Raw genomic sequence first — 19865 nt, forward strand, 5'->3', positions numbered from 1 at the left:
TTGTGCAGTGGCCACCCCCATCCATCTGATTGTGGCTTTGAGACCCCAGGGACAGAGGCAGACAGGAGAGCACTTGAACCCATTTGAGCCTCAGATGGAGTCCAGGCTGGTCCTCAGGCCCTCATGGGGTTCCTTGGGGACTGTGTTAGGCATGAGTCAGCAATTTAACTCTCCTCTCCAAAGGTAATCATTGGTAATAGTTTGGTATATATACTTTTTCTTCTTTATATTCATTTACAACATATAATGTGTATCATATAATAACTTCTGGCATAAATTATTCAATTTTATGTGTATAATTATGTTCCTAGATTTGTCTACATAGTGGGATCAAAGGAACTTTAGTTTTTTACTTATAAATACATCATTATATTTTTCCTCATTAGTAATATAGATCAAATTCATTATTTTTAATAGTTATGTAGTATTTTATAGTATGAATGAATTATGCATCATTAAATTAATCCCCATTGATTATTTAAGTTGGCTATTTAAGTTTTTTCTTTTCTTTTTTTTTTTTTGAGATGGCATCTTGCTCTCTTGCCCAGCCTGGAGTGCAGTGGTATGATCCTGGCTCACTGCAAACTCCACCTCCTGGGTTCAAGTGATTCTCCTGTCTCAGCCTCCTGAGTAGCTGGGATTACAGGTGACAGCCACCACACCCAGCTAATTTTTGTAATTTTAGTAGGGACAAGGTTTCGCCATATTGGCCAGGCTGGTCTCGAACTCCTGACCTCAGTTGATCTGCCTGCCTCAGCCTCCCAAAGTGCTGGGATTACAGGCCTGAACCACTGCACCTGGCCAAGTTTTTTCAATTAAATGTTATTAGAAATGACTGGCTTTTTATAAACCTTTACAGCAATGGGCCAGTATTTCTGGCATCTTGCCTTTGAAGTCAGGGCTTTGGCCATTTCTGGCAGAAAAGAATGGGCAGTGCTTTTGTCTTTCCCTTGGAGGGGGCTCACTTGTTAGGAGCCATCTGGTGCCTGAGTCACAGGTGCCCTTATGAAATCACAGGCCTTTCTTCCTCCACACTTCCTGCCTATGCTATGGCTGGATGAACACAGATATGAGGGGATTTGAACTGTCTACAATCAATCCATATGTGACCAATGGTAAGAGAAAGCCAGACACACCAGGCTTGTTAGGGATGTCCCCATAGATCTCTCAGGGTGAAGGGACCCTCTGACACCAAAGACTCTAAGAAGCCCTGGAAGCTGGGGATGTGTGCCATATTGAATGGAGAGGGAGGGACAGCAGCCTCCCTCTTGCCTTTCCCCTAATGCTGATTGCAGGAGGAGAAGCAGCCCAAAAAGACGAAGGAACCCTCAACAGAAGATGAGCCTCAGCAGAAGGAGACACCGACCCATTTGTCCTTAGGAGCAGAGTCGAAGGCAGAGGTAGGAAGAGCCCTGACTTGGATGTCATTGATCCCATGTCCCAGTGCTTGTGGCTAGTGTCTTTTGCATGGTGCTGTTATAAGTAAGGTTTCAGTGCCGCAAAAGAAATAGTGCTCGAATATAAAATTTTCTTTTTAATTCTCAGCAAGGCAATGTACTTCTATAGAAGGGTGCGCCCTTACAGATGGAGCAATGGTGAGTGCACACTTGGACAAGGGAGGGGAAGGGGTTCTTATCCCTGACGCATGTGGCCCCTGCTGCTGTGTCATTCCCCTATTGGCTAGAGTTAGACCGCACAGGCTAAACTAATTCTGATTGGCTAAGTGAATGGTTTGGTGGGAGAAATGGTTATGGCAGAGCAGGAAATCGGAATGAGTCAGGGTGGAGACTGAGCAGGTAATGGGAATGAGTCAGGGTGGAGCAGGTAATCAGAATGGGTCAGGGTGGAACAGGTAATTGAAAAAGGTTGCTTTACAAGGAAGTTAAGTTTAAAAGTAGAAGGCAAAGAATTGAACATACTGACATACTGATTCTTTGAAGAGAAATTTAGAACTCATACCTAACAACTCCTCCTCTTGCATTTCCTTACAGCTCTTTCTCTTTAAACTTCCTTAACATGTCTTGGCTTAGATGTTCTGCTTGATTTTCCGAAAGAAGAAGCTTCTCTGGATAAGGTGGAGGATAGTTAAGGGAGGTTTTAGTAAGTGCTGTTTTTATGAGCCTCTCTGCACCAACCCATGGATGCATGGCGTGACACAGCACCCGACAAGAATAAATACACCCATTGCGGCTGCCAGGGAAGTGAGAATTGAGGCTATAATTCTTTTCTATTTACTGAACCACTTTTCTAGGCATCCTGTAAAGGGGTAATTTACCCCTGAGTTGTTGGCTAACTCATTGGACAGAGCAGTCAGACCTCGCAATGCCTTTGTTATACTTCCATCAGGGGCAGTGTTGTTTGGGATGAAAGTACAACATTGAGTTTTAATCATGACGCAAACTCCTCCTCTTTCTGCTATTATCATGTCTAAGGCTATCCTATTTTCCCAAGCCATCTGGCTAGTAGCCCCTAATTTCTCAGCTACTCCTTTAACACCATCTCTAGTGTAGTTAATAAATCGCTGTTGGTTGTAGCAGATGTAGTTTATTCAATCTACATTTTTATTAATTGTCTCTCAACAAAATATTGACTCAAATCCTGCAGCTATTTGATTTCAGGCTTTAAATTGATCTGGTATTCCCTGTTGGACTCCAGTTGCATTTAAATAGACGTGAGAGTCAAAAGACCCATAAGGGGCTTCTCTTACTTTACAATGTCTTATTTTTCCTTCCTCTGGTTGATGAAATGCCAGGGTGAAAGGGATAGCCAATTGGACTAAAACACAAGTGCCACTTCAGTTATTCAGCAGAGTGTCCAGTAAAGGTCCACCACAATACCACCACACATCCCCTCGGGGATGAACAAGGGCTGACTGATTGATAAGCTCTTGAAAATTCTTAAGCTCACTGCATCCCTTCAGGTCTCCAGGGAATGCTAAGTTTCCTCCCTGTCGTGAGAGACATGAAGTGAACTTAGTATTGGGAGATGGAAACTGGATGACCCTCAGGGGCCGACCTGCAGGGTGCCGGACTTCAGAATATAGCAGAGAGAGAGAGAGCATGGCACGACTTGTTACTCCAGGCTGTAGAATCCTGGAAAAGAGCTACCATGCAGCCCACACCCAGTCAACTGGAGGACCACCCTAGTGGAAAGGGGACAATCTGGGCCTCTGGCCTGCTGGGGGCCCAAGCATAACATTTGCTTTTGTTTAATGTGCTGATGGAATATTTGATCCATTCCAACCAGGCATTTGCATCTTGGTATCCTGTGTTAATTGCCAAAGTTTGTTTTAAGTCTTTCGCTTCTACGATAGCTATCTTGGTCTTGTTGTTAGATGGAGGAGGAGCAATTGTTCCATGTGAGAGGTTTTGGAAGAAGGCTTAGAGGAAGGTGCAGGCGGCCGGGGTTCAAAGAAATGCATTTCAAAGAATCCAATAGAGTCTGTCCCTGAAACCTCAGCCCCCATACCATAATACTGGCTTAAAGAAGGGAACTGGCTTAGAAAAGGGAAAGAACTTTGAGGATTCAAGATAATAACCTGTATAGGATTGCACTGGTTTAGCTGACAGTTAGTGGGAGGCATGGGCTGTCCCTCTAGTACAATGAATGTATGGCTTTAGGAAATTACAAAAACCGGTTGGGGCAGTCCATCCTTGCTCTTTAGTGGTCCACAGAATGCTGGACCAACTATGGTATAAAAACTCTACATTGCAGGGCAAGACTCCTGGTTGACACTGGGGTCTTTATCAAAATCTCCCTGGATTAAATGGTCCCAATTCACTAATGCCCAGTCTGAGGAGAGGCAGGAGGGACAGAGGTACTTTTCTGAAGTAGAGAGCTGTCTTTGACTTGGCAGTTCCCCACAGGGTATAACAAGGCAAGCATCAAATGCAATAGTTTGAAGAGAAATTGACTTGGTTATGTAATAACTAGATGGTCAGCAATAGAGTGAGGAAAGAAGAAAGAGTAATAGAATAGATGAAAGAGAGTTAAATTCTTCTTAGCTTTAGTTTGGTAGGGTTTTCCCCTGGGACTACAGCCCACGACTCTGGAGGGGGCGGCGCTTTCTTGACTCAGGTGTGATGAGTCCATCCCCTTTCCGCTGTACAACAGCTGTCTTGGTGGTTAGCAGTACAGGGTAGGGTCCTTCCCAGGCTGGCTGCAGTTTTCCTGCTTTCCACCCTTTGATGAGAATGTGATCTTTAGGCTGGTGCTGGTTTACCAGAAATTCTAGGGGTGGTACCTGTGCTAAAAGACTTTTAGTTTTGAGGGAAAGGAAAGTATATGATTTCTAAGAAATTGACCATTTGTTTTAAACGTGGGGACATCAGCAGTGGACTTTATAGTCCTTGGTGCCTTCTTACTGAGAAATTTCCTTTAGCACCTATTTTTATTAGTTTTTAGACCAAAGAAAGCCAAACACCATTTTATATTTGACAAGCTTCCTGTATGATTTTTATATCAGATAAGCTAAATTTCACCTTTATATTAAGTGTGTTATTAATGTTAAACTTAATTTTAATAAAACCTTGTAGATATATTTATCCAATTTTTGATGTCTGACCATAAGGTAAGAATTTTATAGACTCTTTTTAACCTTTTATAATTTTTGTTAAAGAGCAGGTTAGTGCTTTAAGAAAAACCTGTTGTGCTTTTATTTTAATGTCTAGTTCACAGAAAAACTGGATGGTACCCCTTTAACTTTAGCCAATATGTTTACATACAGAACTTCCTTTACAATTAACGTTTCAAAACTTGCTTAAACCTTTAAAACAAAATTTTTTTAAATCTTTTTAATGTAGGTAAAAATCCACATTCTTATGCCTCCTTATGATCCTTTTACCAAAGGTATATTTTACTTTCCTTACACACCTTGCACAGAAACTGTTTCTTCAATAGTTTTACATTCAGGAGGCCTAATTACTTTTAAATTATACAACACTTCCTGCATAAATTCCCTTTTAAAACTATTTTTTCATGACTTTCACAGATAATTCTTCGACATGCCTCAATTTTCTGACTTGTTGCAAACACCCCTTTCTTTAAACAACCAGTTAATTTATTTTAGGACAAGAATTTACCATATAACATTCCTTTTTACATAAATTCTCCCCCCACCCCTTTTTTTTTCCTCGAAGATGATAACCATTCTTTTCCAATGTGAACTTCCTTCATGCCTGTGGACTAGACTGTTTTAAGGCCACAAGATTAGAAGTTAGGATAATACATGTTACAATGTTAACTTTTCGCAAACTTTACTTTTGTTGAAAACCTTGTAAGTTCGGGATTTCAATTATTCTTTGCTATGAATAAGACCTCGTTCAGTCCATATTAACTTAGAATTGGTATAGATGGCTCCTTCCCGATTCTGTAAGTACTTTAAGGCTTGACTGAGTGCAAACAGCTTGCAGGTTTGAGCAATTTTCCTAACTCTGCTTCTACAAGAGTTTTCTTATCACTTGCTGAATACCCATTGTGTCTTTTTCCCTCAGTCACCGGGGCGGAACCATCTATCATCTTGTCCTGAAGGGAGTTCCTCGTAGGTCTGGTCTAGATCCCCTGTTAGGAAACCTGGGTTAAGGGAATTTTCAGTGGTTAATGTTAAATCCTCTTTTTCTAATAGAATAGCCTCATACTTTAAGGTTCTTGAGTCAGTAAGCTACCTTTCTGCCTTTTTTTTTTTTTTGACTTAGGATAGTTCTGACCTGAAGTGTGCTCACAAGGAGGTTTCCTCTAAAACTTATTTTTCTACTTTCTTCTGTTAGCAAAGCAGTTGCCGCTACAGATTGAATGCATTTGGGCCACCCGCAGGTTATTGGATTAAGGATTTTTGATTACGAAGGCTATGGGTTGTCAGTGGCCTCAGTGCTTTCGGGCTATGCCCTTGTTTACACTGACAACAAGGTGGTATTGGAGTGTTATAGGGTCCTGGAGAAGACCTTCAATTATTAATTACAGGTTTTAAATTTACCCTGGCTTTTAAAGGAAGAGGATACACTATTTTCTCTTTACTACTTCCATCTCTCTCTCTCTGACTCCCTCTTTGTCTCTTTCTCTCTCTGACTGTGTTTCTCTCTGACTTCCTCTCCCAGTTTCTCTTTCCTCTTTGCTGGTCTTTCCCTGCCTCTGCCAGCCGCTTATACTGCTGTTCTCCCCTCTCCTTCCCCTTCCCCTAGGGGAGGGACCGTTGGGAGTGGAGCTACTCTTTCTTCCCCTGAGAAGAAAGGAAATTGGTGTTCTGAATATTTTTCTTACTACTGGAGGTTTGTGCGAGGTTCAACCCCCTGAAATTTGCGGAAGGCTCGACCCCTCAAAGCAGGGACCTCTCGCCTTGCCTGCCCCGGAAGGCTCAACCCCTCAAATCCTGGGGCGTCTCGCCTTAGTGTTGGCGTGCTGGTATAAATCCCATGGCAGGATCCGCCCTAAGCCACAAGAGGTAGCTACAGAACTGCAGAGAGGACCCACTCACTCCGTCCATCAGTAGGACTCGTCACCGTCCACACGAACAAGACTGCAAGTAGGGTTGTTTGTGATCATTCACGCACACACATTTAGCCCTCCAGAATTTGACCACCAAGGAAGTACTTTATTGGCTCCCACAGTTTCTCCTTCCTTGGTCTGTGCACAGAGTTGTTGCCGCAGTGTGTGAGGATCCTTTAAGCTAAGTTACTGGCCAGTTTCTTTCCGCGTTGCTGAGAGCTCACGTTATTCCTCGCACGGGGTGGGTCCTGATTTTTCACCCCTGAGGCTGCCACAAGGGGGTGGGGCATGCCTCCTCACGACGGAGAACCAGAGACCGCCCCTGGAGGGGAATGTAATCACAGGTGAGCCCCTAAATTGTTATAAGTAAAGCTTCGGTGCCGCAAAAGAAACAGCGCTCGAATATAAAATTTTAATTCTTAGCAAGGCAACGTACTTCTATAGAAGGGTGCACCCTTTCAGATGGAGCAACGGTGAGTTCACACTTGGACAAGGGAGGGGAAGGGGTTCTTATCCCTGATGCCCGTGGCCCCTGCTGCTGTGTCGTTCCCCTATTGTCTAGGGTTACACCGCACAGGCTAAACTAATTCTGATCGGCTAATTTAAAGAGAGTGATGGGGTGAGTGGTTCCGTGGGAAAAATGGTTATGGCAGAGCAGGAAATCGGAATGAGTCAGGGTGGAGACTGAGCAGGTAATGGGAATGAGTCAGGGTGGAGCAGGTAATTGAAAAAGCTTGCTTTATGAGGAAGTTAAATTTAAAAGTAGAAGGCAAAGAATTGAACATACTGACATTGATTCTTTGAAGAGAAATTTAGAACTCATATCTAACAGTGCTGGGCTAAGAAGAGAAATAAACTCAATCTTGTCCGTTCTCTTTCCCCGTTTCCTTTTCAGGCTAAAACTCCAGTTCTGGTTGAGACACAGACAGTGGACAATGCCAGTGAGAAATTAGAAAAAGTATGACCTCCCAAACCACACAGGGCTGGGGCTGGGGATGTGGGGGCTGTGCTTGTGGAATGGAATGACCATGATGTGGGAAGCTGGGCTCAGTTAGAAGTATGTGTGTGTGTGTGTGTGCGTGTGTGTGCGTGTGTGTATGTGTGTGTGCGTGCGTGTTTGAGCTTGTGCATGTATGTGTGCTTGTGAATTAAGATTTAAAATATGAAAGTTAAGAAAAATGATGATAGGGAAGAGATGTAAGAGTTTGAACTTTGGGGTGGAGGAACTTTTAATACTATGACATGTTGACGAAAAGAGAAAAGAGTTGAACTCTGCAAAATATTTGAAGAGATTTATTCTGAGCCAAATATGAGTGACCATGGTCCATGACACAGCCCTCAGGAAGTCCTGAGAACATGTGCCCAAGGTAGTCCAGGCACAGCTTGGTTTCATACAAATTAGAGAGGTATGGGACATCAATCAAATACATTTAAGAAATACATTGATTTGGTCCAGAAAGGTGGGACAACTCATAGTGGTGGCTGGGGGGAGGGCAGTGTTTCCAGGCTATAGGTGAATTTAAACATCTTTTGACTGACAATTGGTTGAGCTTGTTTAAAGACCTGAGATTCATAGAAAGGGAACATTTGGGTTAAGATAAAAGATTGTGGAGACCAAAGTTCTTTTGAAGTCTTGTAGTGTCTCCCCTTAGAGACAACAGATGACAAATATTTCGTATTCAGATTTTAGTTAATCTCTTTAGGATTGGGAGGGTCTGGAAGAAAAAGATCTAGCTATGTTAATAGAGATTCAGATGCAAATTTTCCTCCAGGAAGAACAGCTTTGCAGGGCCATTTCAAAATATGGCAAAGAAACATGTTTTGGGATAAAATATTTTTCTTCCTTGTCTGGTAATGTTATGCCAGGGTCAGGTTTGAAAATAAGTCACAATATATAGGGTTAAATAAAACCCATCTGATGAGAAGTTATGATTTGTGGGGCATGACTCCCCAGACCCCTTAGATAGGAATTTGGGCAAGATAGAAGAAATCAGGGTTTAGTCTTCAGACATGACAGAGGGAGAGAACAGGCTGTGGCTATGAACTGTTATCAGGGATGAGAGGGCAGGGCCGGCAAAGGATGTGACTTCTCCAGCAGGTGGAAGGGGTCCGAAAGAAAGGATCAGGCCTGAGTGGAACATGGTAACCCTTTGACCCTGTATCACAGTGTTCTTGCTGGTCAACAAGGTCCATGGAAAACTGGGTGAGGTAGCTAGGGCTGGTGTGCCCCAAGATGGGGAGGACACTGAGACCCAGGGGCAAGGTGATGTGCTTGTGGCTATCAACCAGAGGATGGCAGAGGCAGGACATCTACCTGATCTTCTGGTTCCAGCCAGTGCCCTGCCCAGTGCTCCTGAATTCCAGAAAAAGAGACAGTTGCTGATAGGGAATCAGGGCTTTTCCTGGCACACCCCAGGGCTGAAGCCAGTGGGGAGCATTCTCTGAAGGTCCCTCTTTTTTCTTGAAAGCCCCCAGAAAACCAAAAGAAGCTCTCTGACAAAGATATGGTAGCCACCAAGATCCAGGCCTGGTGGCGAGGCACCCTGGTGCGTCGGGCACTGTTGCACGCAGCCCTCAGTGCCTGCATCATTCAGTGCTGGTGGCGGCTGATACTGTCCAAGATTCTGAAGAAGAGGCGGCGGGCAGCACTAGAGGCCTTCTCCCGGGAGGAGTGGGCAGCAGTCACACTGCAGTCCCAGGCCCGCATGTGGCGCATCCGCAGGCACTATTGCCAGGTGCTCAATGCTGTTCGCATTATCCAGGCCTACTGGAGGTGCCGCTCCTGTGCTTCCCGGGGGTTCATCAAGGGCCAGTACAGAGTCACAGCCAACCAGCTGCATCTCCAGCTGGAGATCTTGCTGGACTCAGGGCCTTGCATTGTGACAGAGTGTATTCCCTTCTCAATAAAGGAATGAAGTGGTCTTTTCCAGATAGTCTCTGACAAGCTTCAGGTCAGAGCAATGGATGGCAGATATTTAGCATTTCATATACCAGCTCTGAGGAATGGGCAGGGCTTGTCTGAGGCCTCATGTGGAGCAGGACTCTGAGCCTCTTTTCCAGACTGAGCAGAGACTGTGATTGATTAGCAATGTCTGCCGTAGGAAGGAAAGTTGGGGGTACAGACCCGTCAATTGGCCAACTCCATGGAGCATCATTCATATTTACATCATTCTGTGTACATAGTGCACCCTCCCTAGGACTGGGTATAATGGAAGCCTGGCGGGTGGTGGTCATGGCAATGGCAGCACATTCTCCAGGAATTCACCCGTCTGGGTCTGGTTGCTCAGGGCTTGTTCCCCAACCCCTAGGACTGAGAGGAGCCCCCCAACCCCAAGCCCTGTGATCTTGTCTCCCTGCTGCACTGGGGGCTATGTCCTTATACTTGGCTTCTAAGAATCTGAGACCCAAACTGGAAGCTGTTAGCATAACTCAAGTCCTCATCCTCACCCCAAACCCCATCTGTCCCTTGCCCTCGAGCCCCATATGAAAGCTGGGACTCATTTTCCTCCAGACCAGGCTGGCATGAGAGGTTCCACAGGTAAGGGGGTGGGAGAGAGGGCATTTTGCTGCCAACCCAACCCTCTGGTGAGTGTTAGACCTCAGGCTATCACAGCTGCAGGAGCTGAGGAGGCATTAGTCTTGTGTTCCTTACCCTCCCCGCTGGCCCAACTTCTGCAAGGGCTAATCCAGGCAGAGCTGGCTCCTCTGAAAGTCCCTCCCTGTGAAATGCTGCCAGCTGGGGTGGGGTTGGGGCCCAGGTGATGATAAGGGCCAATTAAGAGGTGAAGGTTTGCATTACTCTGATGATTAGTGATGTTGAACAATTTTTCATATACCTGTTTGCCATTTAGCAGGTAACAATGTAGTATATATTTCTAGATACTTAAAAAAAGATTTTGAATGTTGTCACTACAAGAAATGATAAATGTTTCCAGTGATGGATATGGTAAATATCCCAATTTGGTCATTATAGTATATATACATGCATTGAAATACAACATTGTACCCCATAATTATGTATAATTATTGTCAATTATAAATTAAAAAATTAATAACAACAAAAAAACAGGTTAAGATTAGGCTGAACCTCTGCCTGTCAACACTGCTGTCCCTGTCCTGTGGTTCCCTGCAGAGAGGGGGAATTCTGAGGTCTGGGTCACAGCCCTATGTCCAGCCCTGCTTCAGTGACTGTGCCCTGGAGAGCTGGTCCCTCAGCTCATAGATGTTCTGAGACGCTGTCCAGAAGTCTCAGGCTCTAGCTTTCGGGCACGAGCTCTGTATTTCCTGCTCTGTCCTGCCATGTCCTGCCCTTGTGTCTCATTCAGGGCCTGGGTCTCTCATACCCACTCTGAAGGATTCTTGTCTTTCTCCTCATCCCTGTTGTCCTGTGTTCAGAGTATCAGAGCACAGAGCTCTGACCGTCTGCTCCACCTCTCACTGCCCTGTGGCCATAGACAAGTCATTTCCCCTCTCTGAGACCAGTGTCCTGAGCTGTGAACTGGCGCTAACCTTCCCCACCTTCCAGGGTAAACAGTCAAGCACCCTAAAAACTAGCATCTTCAAAACATCGAGTTTGTACACCTACATTCTATTTAATTTTGTTAATTATACCTCAATAAAGGTAAAACAAAATCCTGCATCAGCATCAAAACAAGGAAAGGGGTCACAAACAAGCCTTAAATACTGGTAGCCATGGAAAAAGCAGCCAATTCTGGGGTCAGCTGGAGTGGCCCAGCAGAGCACATGGAGGCATGCTCATCATTGTTGAGGTACTCCCACTCCCAGGCCTCCTCAGTGGACAGAGCCAGGAAATACATGTTTGTGTATATGCACAAGCATCGCACATTTATATCTGTGTTCATTTCTGTGCCTATCTATATTGAAATCTGTGAGCTCACACTGATACCTCCAATCCCACCCCAAATTTAAGAATTCACTCTAGTTTTCTCCTTTCCATATTTCTTTTCTTTTCTTTTCTTTTTGAGATGGACTCTGGCTTTGTTGCCCAGACTGGAGTGCACTGGCACAATATCGGCTCACTGCAACCTCTGCCTCCCTGGTTCAAGCAATTCTCCTGCCTCAGCCTCACGAGTAGCTGGGATTACAGGCGACCACCATAAAAACTGGCTAATTTTTGTATTTTTAGTAAAGATGGGGTTTTGCCATGTTGGCTGGGCGGGTCTTGAACTCCTGACCTCAAGTGATCCACCCACCTCGGCCTCCAAGTGTTGGGATTACAGGTGTGAGCCACTGTGCCCAGCCTCCTTTCCATATTTCTACCTCTTCTTTTCTGAGAGTGACACCCCTAGCTCCCATGATCTTTAATACATTTTCTTATTTGATCTTCCCTTTGTGCAACTAATTCTGCACAGCTACTGCTGGCCCCTCTCTCACAGAGACACTGGCCCATTTCTCTTGATCTCTGATATACGACACCCTCTATTGTCCTTGTGGCTCAGGCTGTGGCTCCCCACATTGGTGTGATGACTGGGGTAAATGCTCCCTCACCCAACCTGAGCTGACACAACATGTCAGGCCACCCTCTGCGTGGATATCCTCCTCACTGTGCTCAAGTTCTGATGGTCTATGCCACCAAGGATGCCCTTCTCATCCTGCCCGATAGGACGCTATTACTGGTGTGGACTTACATCCCTGTGTGGACTCCTCCTCCCACTGCCTGGCTTCCATGCTGGTCCCTCCTAAAACAATGCCTTCCTCCCCTGTCTTGTGACCCTCCGTCACCTGGCTCTGTTCCATGGTGGCTCTCTTTCCCCCTGGTGCAGCTATGTTGCACTGCCCAGCCTGAGGATTTCAGACTGACGGAGTGATTCAGGAAGGAAAGGGAAAAGAAAATGAAGGCAAGGGAAAGAGAAAACTAAATTTTCAATAAAAAAAAGGAGACAAAGCATCTGCAGAAGAAAATTCTCAATCATGGGCTAACATCTGCTTCAACGTTTTCACCTCAAACCTCAAGCAAGCATAACCACAGAGAAGATCCGGAAATTTTTCATGAAATAATGAATCAAAATGTTTGAGGCTCAGGCCTTCCTCTCCCACTATAGATTCATAGGAATAACAGAAAAAAAATACATTGATTTCAAAAGTTTGTACTAGTACCTAAAATATAGAAAGGGGGCCTTCAGAGAATGGAAAGCATGTGGAATCCCTAAAAGACAGAAGGTATATGTGGAAAAACTGAAAGACAATAAATTAAAGCTTTAGAAAAGGCAAAGGCAAAGGCAAGAGTGGCCATGCAGTTTCTCCATGCTTGGAGCTAGCTGGCCCAGAGACAGCAGGGCTGTGGGCTCCGCAGGGCACTGGTTGGAATATGCCCATAGGAGGAGCAGCCGGCTCTCTGCTGAGCTACACAGTTGGCAAGAGAGTGGCTGACGGCAGAGGGCTCTGTGACCCGCCAGGGCCTGGTGCCATGTGACACCCTTGCACAGCAAGGACCCTGCCCAGAGGACCACCCACAGAGGTCCCACCCTGACAGGCCACCTCACTGAAATGGAAGACCCAGAAGTTCCACTGTTGGTCGAACGTGTGCTTCTGAGAAAGGATGGAGAATGGAGGGAAGGAGCACGCAAGCATGAATGAGAGGATCTCCCGTCATCAATGAGAGTTTTAATGAGATTCTTTAGAAAGAATTACAGTTTAAGACAGTTGACCAATGGCATCAAGATGAGTGAAAACAGATGGAACCCAAAATATGTTATGGCTGAAGTTAAACTGAATGAAGATACTGAAACTTGTTTTTTTTTTTTGAGGTGCATTTTGCTCTTGTTGCCCAGGCTGCAGTGGCACGATCTCAGCTCGCTGCAACCTCCACCTCCTGGATTCAAGCGATTCTCCCACCTCAGCCTCCCAAGTAGCTGGGATTACTGGTGCCCACCACTGCACCTGGCTAATTTTTGTATTTTTAGTAGAGACGGGGTTTCACCGTGTTGGCCAGGCTGGTCTTGAACTCCTGACCTCAGGTGATCCACCTGCCTTGGCCTCCCAAAGTGCTGGGATTGCAGGCATGAGCCACTGCGCCCCACCAAAATACTGAAACATTTAAACAGGAAATAAAACCAATGGCTTACCCACCAAGGAGTAAGTCAGGGTGACTTCAGCTTTCTCAGCAACAACACTGATTGCAAAGAGAGAGTGGAGCCACAGCCCCAACTTTCTGCAGAAGAATCTTTCTCAGCACAGAATCATAAACTCACCCCGATATTATCCAAGAGTTGGCCCCCCCCTTCCCTACAATCCATGGAGTCAGGGACGTGGCACTCAATAGGCTAATGGGAAATCTAAAAACAAAGATAAGCACCCAAACAAGAACCATCAAGCTTTGGAGGAAACCAATAGCATGAAAAAGCATTCTTAAACTCTGCAAGCAGAAACCTGATAACCAAGGGAAAGACTTGAGAAATTAATATCCTCATTGGGTGGAGGAAGACATCTTAGATACAGAAGAACAAGCCCTCGTTAAAAAGCCATTTATGGACCTCAGAAAGGAATAACGATCGTCAAAATTAAAACCCAGTAGGTGGGATGAATAGCAGAATGCACATATAAAGTGCAGATTAGTGAGTGGAAATTTTGATGTGAAGAATCCTCCTGGAGTGTAGCACAAAAGGTCAGAGAAATGAAAAGCTTAAAGAAAATAAATAAAAGAATGAGGCGTTGATCCAGAAGTTCCAGTCATGGTTGACTGTGTATTCCTGAGAAAGAAATTGCAGAGATGGAGGCAGAAACATTCAAAGCACTGATGAGTTTTCCAGAGCTTAAAGAGACTCACTTGCCCTCAAAAGATGAAGGAAAACAGATGGAGCTTCACACAGGTCACAGCACAATTTCATAACTGATGAAGATAGAATACTTAAATATTTAAAGAGGAAAAGGAATCAACACATCACCTCCTAAGGAACAAGTTTCAGATTCACATCAGCTTTCTCAGCATCAACACTGGGTGCAAGGAGAAAATGGAGCAACACTCCCAACGCTCTGAGAGAAAGTAAATGTGAGCATTGAATGCTATACTACCCCAAATGTCATTCAAGTGTAAGTCCAAAGTGAAAGACATTATTTTAATTCAAAATTCAGTCTACATCAAAAGTCTCTGACTGTAACTCTGGGAAATTAACTCCATGACAAAGGAAAACAAATCCAGGAGAATGGCACAAGACGTAGTGATGAGTACAGATGCCACTAACATTTATTATTATGACTGAATAAGATTTTCCTATAAAATATGTATATTTCTTTTTTTCTTTTAGACAAGGTCTCTCTCTTTCACCAGGCTAGAGTGTGGTAGCTGGATCATGGCTCACTGCAGGCTGCACCTCCCAGGCTCAAGTGATCCTTCCACTTCAGCCTCCTGAGTAGCTGGGACTACAGGTGCGTGCCACAATGCCCGGTTAATTTTTGTATTTTTTGTAGAGATGGGGTCTCACTATGCTGCCCAGGCTGGTCTCAAATTCCGGGGCTCTAGCAACCTGCCTACGTCAGCCTCACAAAGTGTTGGAATTACAGGCGTGAGCCACCGCGTCTGGCCAAAATATGTATATTTCCGTAAAATATGTCTATTTCTCAAGTGATGGCAACATGGGAGGTTGCTGGAGACAGTGTATGGAGAAAAGGAACTTGGGCTAAAGTTCTTGCCTCATTTGAGGCCCAAGTGATACTGATTTGCTTCAGATGCTCCATAGGCAAAATAAAATCTGTGTTAACATGTTAAGTACCAGAAGAAAAGCAATGAGGTATATAACGTCTAGGTAAATTAGAAACTACATTCAGCTAACATAGAAATCTAAAATACAGTGAGTCAAACAAATTAGAGGTTTGGTTTACATCACCTAAAAGAAGTCTGAGAGTGGACAGTCCAGGCTCGGTGGACAGCACCATGATGTCATCATGGAACTAAGCATCTACTGTTTCCCGCACCACCTCCCCACCATGTTGGGGAGGTAACCCAGGTCCTCATGCTCTCAAAGTGGTTACCAGAGTGCTGGCCATCAAGTTCACATTTTAGGGAAGAAGGGGGTTAAGGTGAAATGGGAAAAAGGCCCATTTGAGCCCAGCCTGGCTCCTTAAAGAGGTGTCCCAGAAGGCCCACCCAGCGACTCCTGCTGACATCTCATTGGCCAGCGAAAATCACGTGACCACTCCTGTCGCAAGGGAGGCCGAGAAACGCTATTCCTTTAATTGCGCATGTTGCCAACCCCAATAAAATCAGTTCTTTTTAATGATGAAGTGAGACTCAGTATGGGTACGCAACTCACAATATCTGACACAATTTCTAAAACAGTAGGAAGAAAAAAACCTCGCCCATCTCAAAACTCACTGAAAACCTAGTTAATCCAACAAAAGACAGGACGATAAAAATAAATCTTAAGAAAAGTGATAGATTTAGAGTACAAAATAATATAGCAATAAGCCAGCTATATTAGGAATCAGTAAATGCAAATTAGTAATACCCACCTATTAGAAAATGAGACTTCTGGCTAGGCACAGTGGCTCTCACCTGTAATCCCAGCACTTTAGGAGGCCAAGGCGGGAGGATCACTTGAGCCCAGGAGTTCTAGACCAACCTCGGCAACATAGCAAGACCCCATCTCTAAAAAAAATACAAAAATTATCTGGGCATGGTGGTATGTGCCTGTGGTCCCAGCTACTGGGGGGCTGAGGTGGGAGGATCACTTGAGCCCAAAATGTTGAGGCTGCAGTGAGCTGTGATCATGCCACTGCACTCCAGCCTTGGTAACAGAGTGAGACCCTGTCTCTGAGAAACAGAGAGAAAGAAAGAAAGAGAGAGAGAGAGACTCTCAAGCTAGGTTAGACAGATCCTGCTTGTGGTGGACGTGGAGATGTACCATTCAGACTCCCCTTCAACAGAGGACCTGTTGTATCAGCTCCTGGGAGTGCTGACTGCAGCTGTCAGCTCCTTCAGGTACTGCTTCAGCTGCAGAAAGCCTGCCTTGCCCAAGGTCAAGCCCTTCCAGATGCCACCCACAATGACTGATCCAGGTGAATGGATAACCACCTGACCACCACATTCAAATTGAGCAATTCTGCCGGCCATTTCAGCATCAGAGCTTCCTATGGTACTTGATAAGGATAATAAGGGAATACTATGAACAAGTAAGTATACATACATTAAATTAATGAAATTGATCAATTCCTTGAAAACAAAAAACTACCGTACCAAAAGTTATCCAAGATGAAATAAATAACTGGAGTCATTCTATAGCTATTTAAAAGGTAGAATTTGCAGTTTAAAACCTTCCAGATAGTTTTGTTGGCAACTTCTACCAAATATTTTACAAGTAACACCCATTCTACATAATCTTTTCTGCAAAATAGAAGAGGAGAGACACTTCTCAATTCATTTTATGAGGCCAACATTATCCTGGTATTAAGACCAGATAAAGATAGCATAAGAATAGAAAACTATGGACCAAGGCCGGGCCCGGTGGCTCATGCCTGTAATCCCAGCACTTTGGGAGGCCGAGGCAGGTGGATCACCTGAGGTCAGAAGTTTGAGAGCAGCACGGACAACATGGTGAAACCCCGTCTCTACTAAAAATACAAAAATTAGCCGGACATGGTGGGCACCTGTAATCCCAGCTATTCGGGAGGCTGAGGCAGAAGAAATGCTTGAACCCAGGAGGCAGAGGTTGCAGTGAGCTGAGATCGTGCCACTGCATTCCAGCCTTGGCAACAAGAGTGAAACTCTATCTCAGAAAAAAAAAAAAGAAAGAAAACTGTGGACCAATATACTTCATGAATATAGAAGCAAAAAGTTTATTAACAAAATATTAGCAAATCCAATTTAACAGAAAGTATATAATATTACAGTCACATATTGCTTAGTGATGGGGATATGTTCTGAGAAATGCGTCATTAGGTGATTTCATCATTGTGGGAACAACATAAAGTGTGCTTACACACATGTAGATGGTGTAGTTTTCTACATAACTAGGCTATAGAGAAGAGGTACAGCCTATTGCTCCTAGGCTGCAAACCTGTACAGCATGTTACTCTGCTGAATATTTTAGACAATTATAACACAATGGTAAGTGTCTGTGTACCTAAACATAGAAAAAGTACAGTAAAAATATAGTATTATAGCATTCTGGGACCAATGGTGTATATGTGACTGAAATACTGTTATGTAGTGCATGACTGTATGTATTACACACACACCACAACATGACCTAGTGGGCCTCATTTCAGGAATGCACAACTTCAATATTTCAAGTATGCACAGTTTCAATACTTGAAAATCAACCATTGTAACTTACATGATTAATTTAAAAGGGGGAAAACCACATGGTTATATCACTTGAAGTACAGAAAACATTTGACAAAATTTATCAATTCATAATAAAAACTCTCAGCAAATTAGGACTAGAAGGGAATTTTCTCAACCTGATAAAGTTTATCTACAAAAATCCTACAGCTAACATTCTACTTAATAGAGAAAGATGAAATGCTTTCCACCAAGGTTGGGAACAAGGCAAGGGTGTTTTCTCTTGCCAGTCCCGTTTACTAGATGTTCCTGCCAGAAAAAGAAATAGAGATATACAGATTGGAAACAAAAAAATAAAACTACCCCTATTCATAAGCAACAGGATTGTCCATGTAGGAAATCCCAAGGAATCTACAAAATGAAAGCCAGAAATCTTCTAGAATAGATAAGATAATTGAGCAACACTGCAGGAAATAAGGTTAACACAAAATTCAGTCATGTTTCTATATACTAACAATTGGAAACTTAAATATAAAAAACTATTTACAATAGTTCCATAAAATGAAATTCTTAAGTATAAATCTAACAAAACATGTAAAAAATCTGTATTTGGAAAACTAAAAAACACTGACAAAAGAAACCAAAGAAGGCCTAAATCAATGGAGAAACATATTGTGTTCACAGATTGGAAGACTCAGCAAAGTAAAGATGTTAATTATACACAAATTGATCTATAGATTTAATGTAATTCCAATCAAAATGCCAGAAAGATTTTTATAGATATAGACAAGCTGATTTTAAAATTTATGTGGAAAATTCAAAGAATTAGGATAGCCAGAGCACTTCTGAAAAAAACAATAAATTTAGAGTAATCATATTATTTAATTTTAAGACTTATTATAAAGCTGCAGTAATAATTAAGACTGTGGTACTGGTAAAGGGATAGACACATAGATCAATGAAATAGACTAGACAGTCCAGAGATAGATTCACACAAACAAGGCCAATCATTTTTTGACAAAGATACAAAGGGATTCCAATGGAAAAAGGATAGTCTTTTCAACAAATGGTCAAATAACTGGAAATTCATATGCAAGAAAATGAACTTCAACCTAATCCTCATATAAAAATTAATTCAAAATGAATCATGGCTATAAATGTAAAACATAACTATAAAATCTTAGCAGATAACATATGAGAAACTCTTTATTATCTAGAATTAGAAAAGGAGTTCTTAGATATGACAACAAATGTGAAATTCATAAAGGAAAAAAATTTATTAATTGGACTTCATCCGTGAAAGATTACTGTTAAGAAAATGAAAATACAAGCCACATAATGGGAGAAAATATAAATCACCTACCTCACAGATAATTTTTATCCGTAATATATTGAGAACTCTCAAAATTAATTAGCAATTGTGATGGTTAATGCATATGTCGACTTGACTGGGTTAAAAGATGCCCAGATAGCTGGTAAAACACGATTTCTTGGTGTGTCTGTGAGGATGTTTCTGGAAGAGATTAGCATTGAAATTGGTAGGCTGGGTCAATGAAGTTGCCCTCACCAATGTGGTGTCTAGTATCCAATTTGTTGAGAGCCTAAATAGAACAAAAAGGTGGAAGAAGTGTGAATTCACCCTCTTTTCTTGAGCTGGGACATTCACCTTCTCCTACAGAGCTCCTGGCTCTCTGGCTTTTGACTTTGGGACTTGCACCAGAGGGCACTCCTCCCTTTCCCACCCTTCCAACTCCAGCCAAATTACATCACCAGCTTTCCTGGTTCTCCAGCTTTCAGAGGGCAGATTGTGAGACTTCTCAGCCTCCATAGTTGCAGTGAGCCAATCTCATGATAAATCTGTTTCTATCTCTACCTCCTATTGGTTCTGTTTCTCTGGAGAACCTCAGTGAATACAGTAATAAACAGCCCATTAAAATATGGCCAAAGACTTGAGTAGACACATTACTAAAGAAGATATATAGATACCAACTAAGCACATGAAAAGATGCTCATCACCATTAGCCATTAGAGAAATGAGTTAGTAAACTTTTCCAGTAAAGGATTAGATACATAGTAAACATTTCCAGCTTCATGGGTTGAGAGGCAAAATTGATGATATGACGTGTATACGTAGTTATATAGCAGG

The 19865-nt window shown here is 43.2% G+C and overlaps 2 protein-coding genes across 6 annotated transcripts in view; both read left to right on the forward strand.

The window, feature by feature from the left end:
* Nucleotides 1-991: 991 nt before the first annotated feature.
* IQCF1 (IQ motif containing F1) lies at nucleotides 992-9409 on the forward strand. Its single transcript, XM_055275191.2, has 4 exons — nucleotides 992-1115; nucleotides 1296-1400; nucleotides 7376-7438; nucleotides 8949-9409. The coding sequence occupies exons 1-4, from the start codon at nucleotides 1113-1115 to the stop codon at nucleotides 9393-9395; spliced, it is 618 nt and encodes a 205-aa protein (XP_055131166.2). The 5' UTR covers nucleotides 992-1112; the 3' UTR covers nucleotides 9396-9409.
* IQCF6 (IQ motif containing F6) overlaps nucleotides 1293-19865 on the forward strand; it is a 127253-nt gene continuing 108680 nt past the window's right edge. For 3 of the 5 annotated variants that reach the window (XM_063608964.1, XM_055275258.2, XM_055275265.2), the window contains exons 1-3: nucleotides 1293-1400; nucleotides 1546-1595; nucleotides 7376-7438. The gene's annotated coding sequence lies outside the window, so the exon portion shown is untranslated. The remainder of the gene's footprint in view (nucleotides 1401-1545; nucleotides 1596-7375; nucleotides 7439-19865) is intronic. The other 2 variants (XM_055275254.2, XM_055275273.2) reach the window with 2 other exon arrangements.

The sequence above is a fragment of the Symphalangus syndactylus genome, chromosome 1 (assembly GCF_028878055.3).
Source record: "Symphalangus syndactylus isolate Jambi chromosome 1, NHGRI_mSymSyn1-v2.1_pri, whole genome shotgun sequence".
In the NCBI taxonomy this organism is placed as follows: Eukaryota; Metazoa; Chordata; class Mammalia; order Primates; family Hylobatidae; genus Symphalangus; species Symphalangus syndactylus.

Bases quoted from the DNA above. Each gene is read 5' to 3' on its own strand.
- IQCF1 (XM_055275191.2), top strand. The intron at 1,401-7,375 runs GTAGGAAGAGCC...TTTCCTTTTCAG, and splicing joins GAGCAGAGTCGAAGGCAGAG to GCTAAAACTCCAGTTCTGGT. The intron at 7,439-8,948 runs GTATGACCTCCC...TTTTCTTGAAAG, and splicing joins CCAGTGAGAAATTAGAAAAA to CCCCCAGAAAACCAAAAGAA.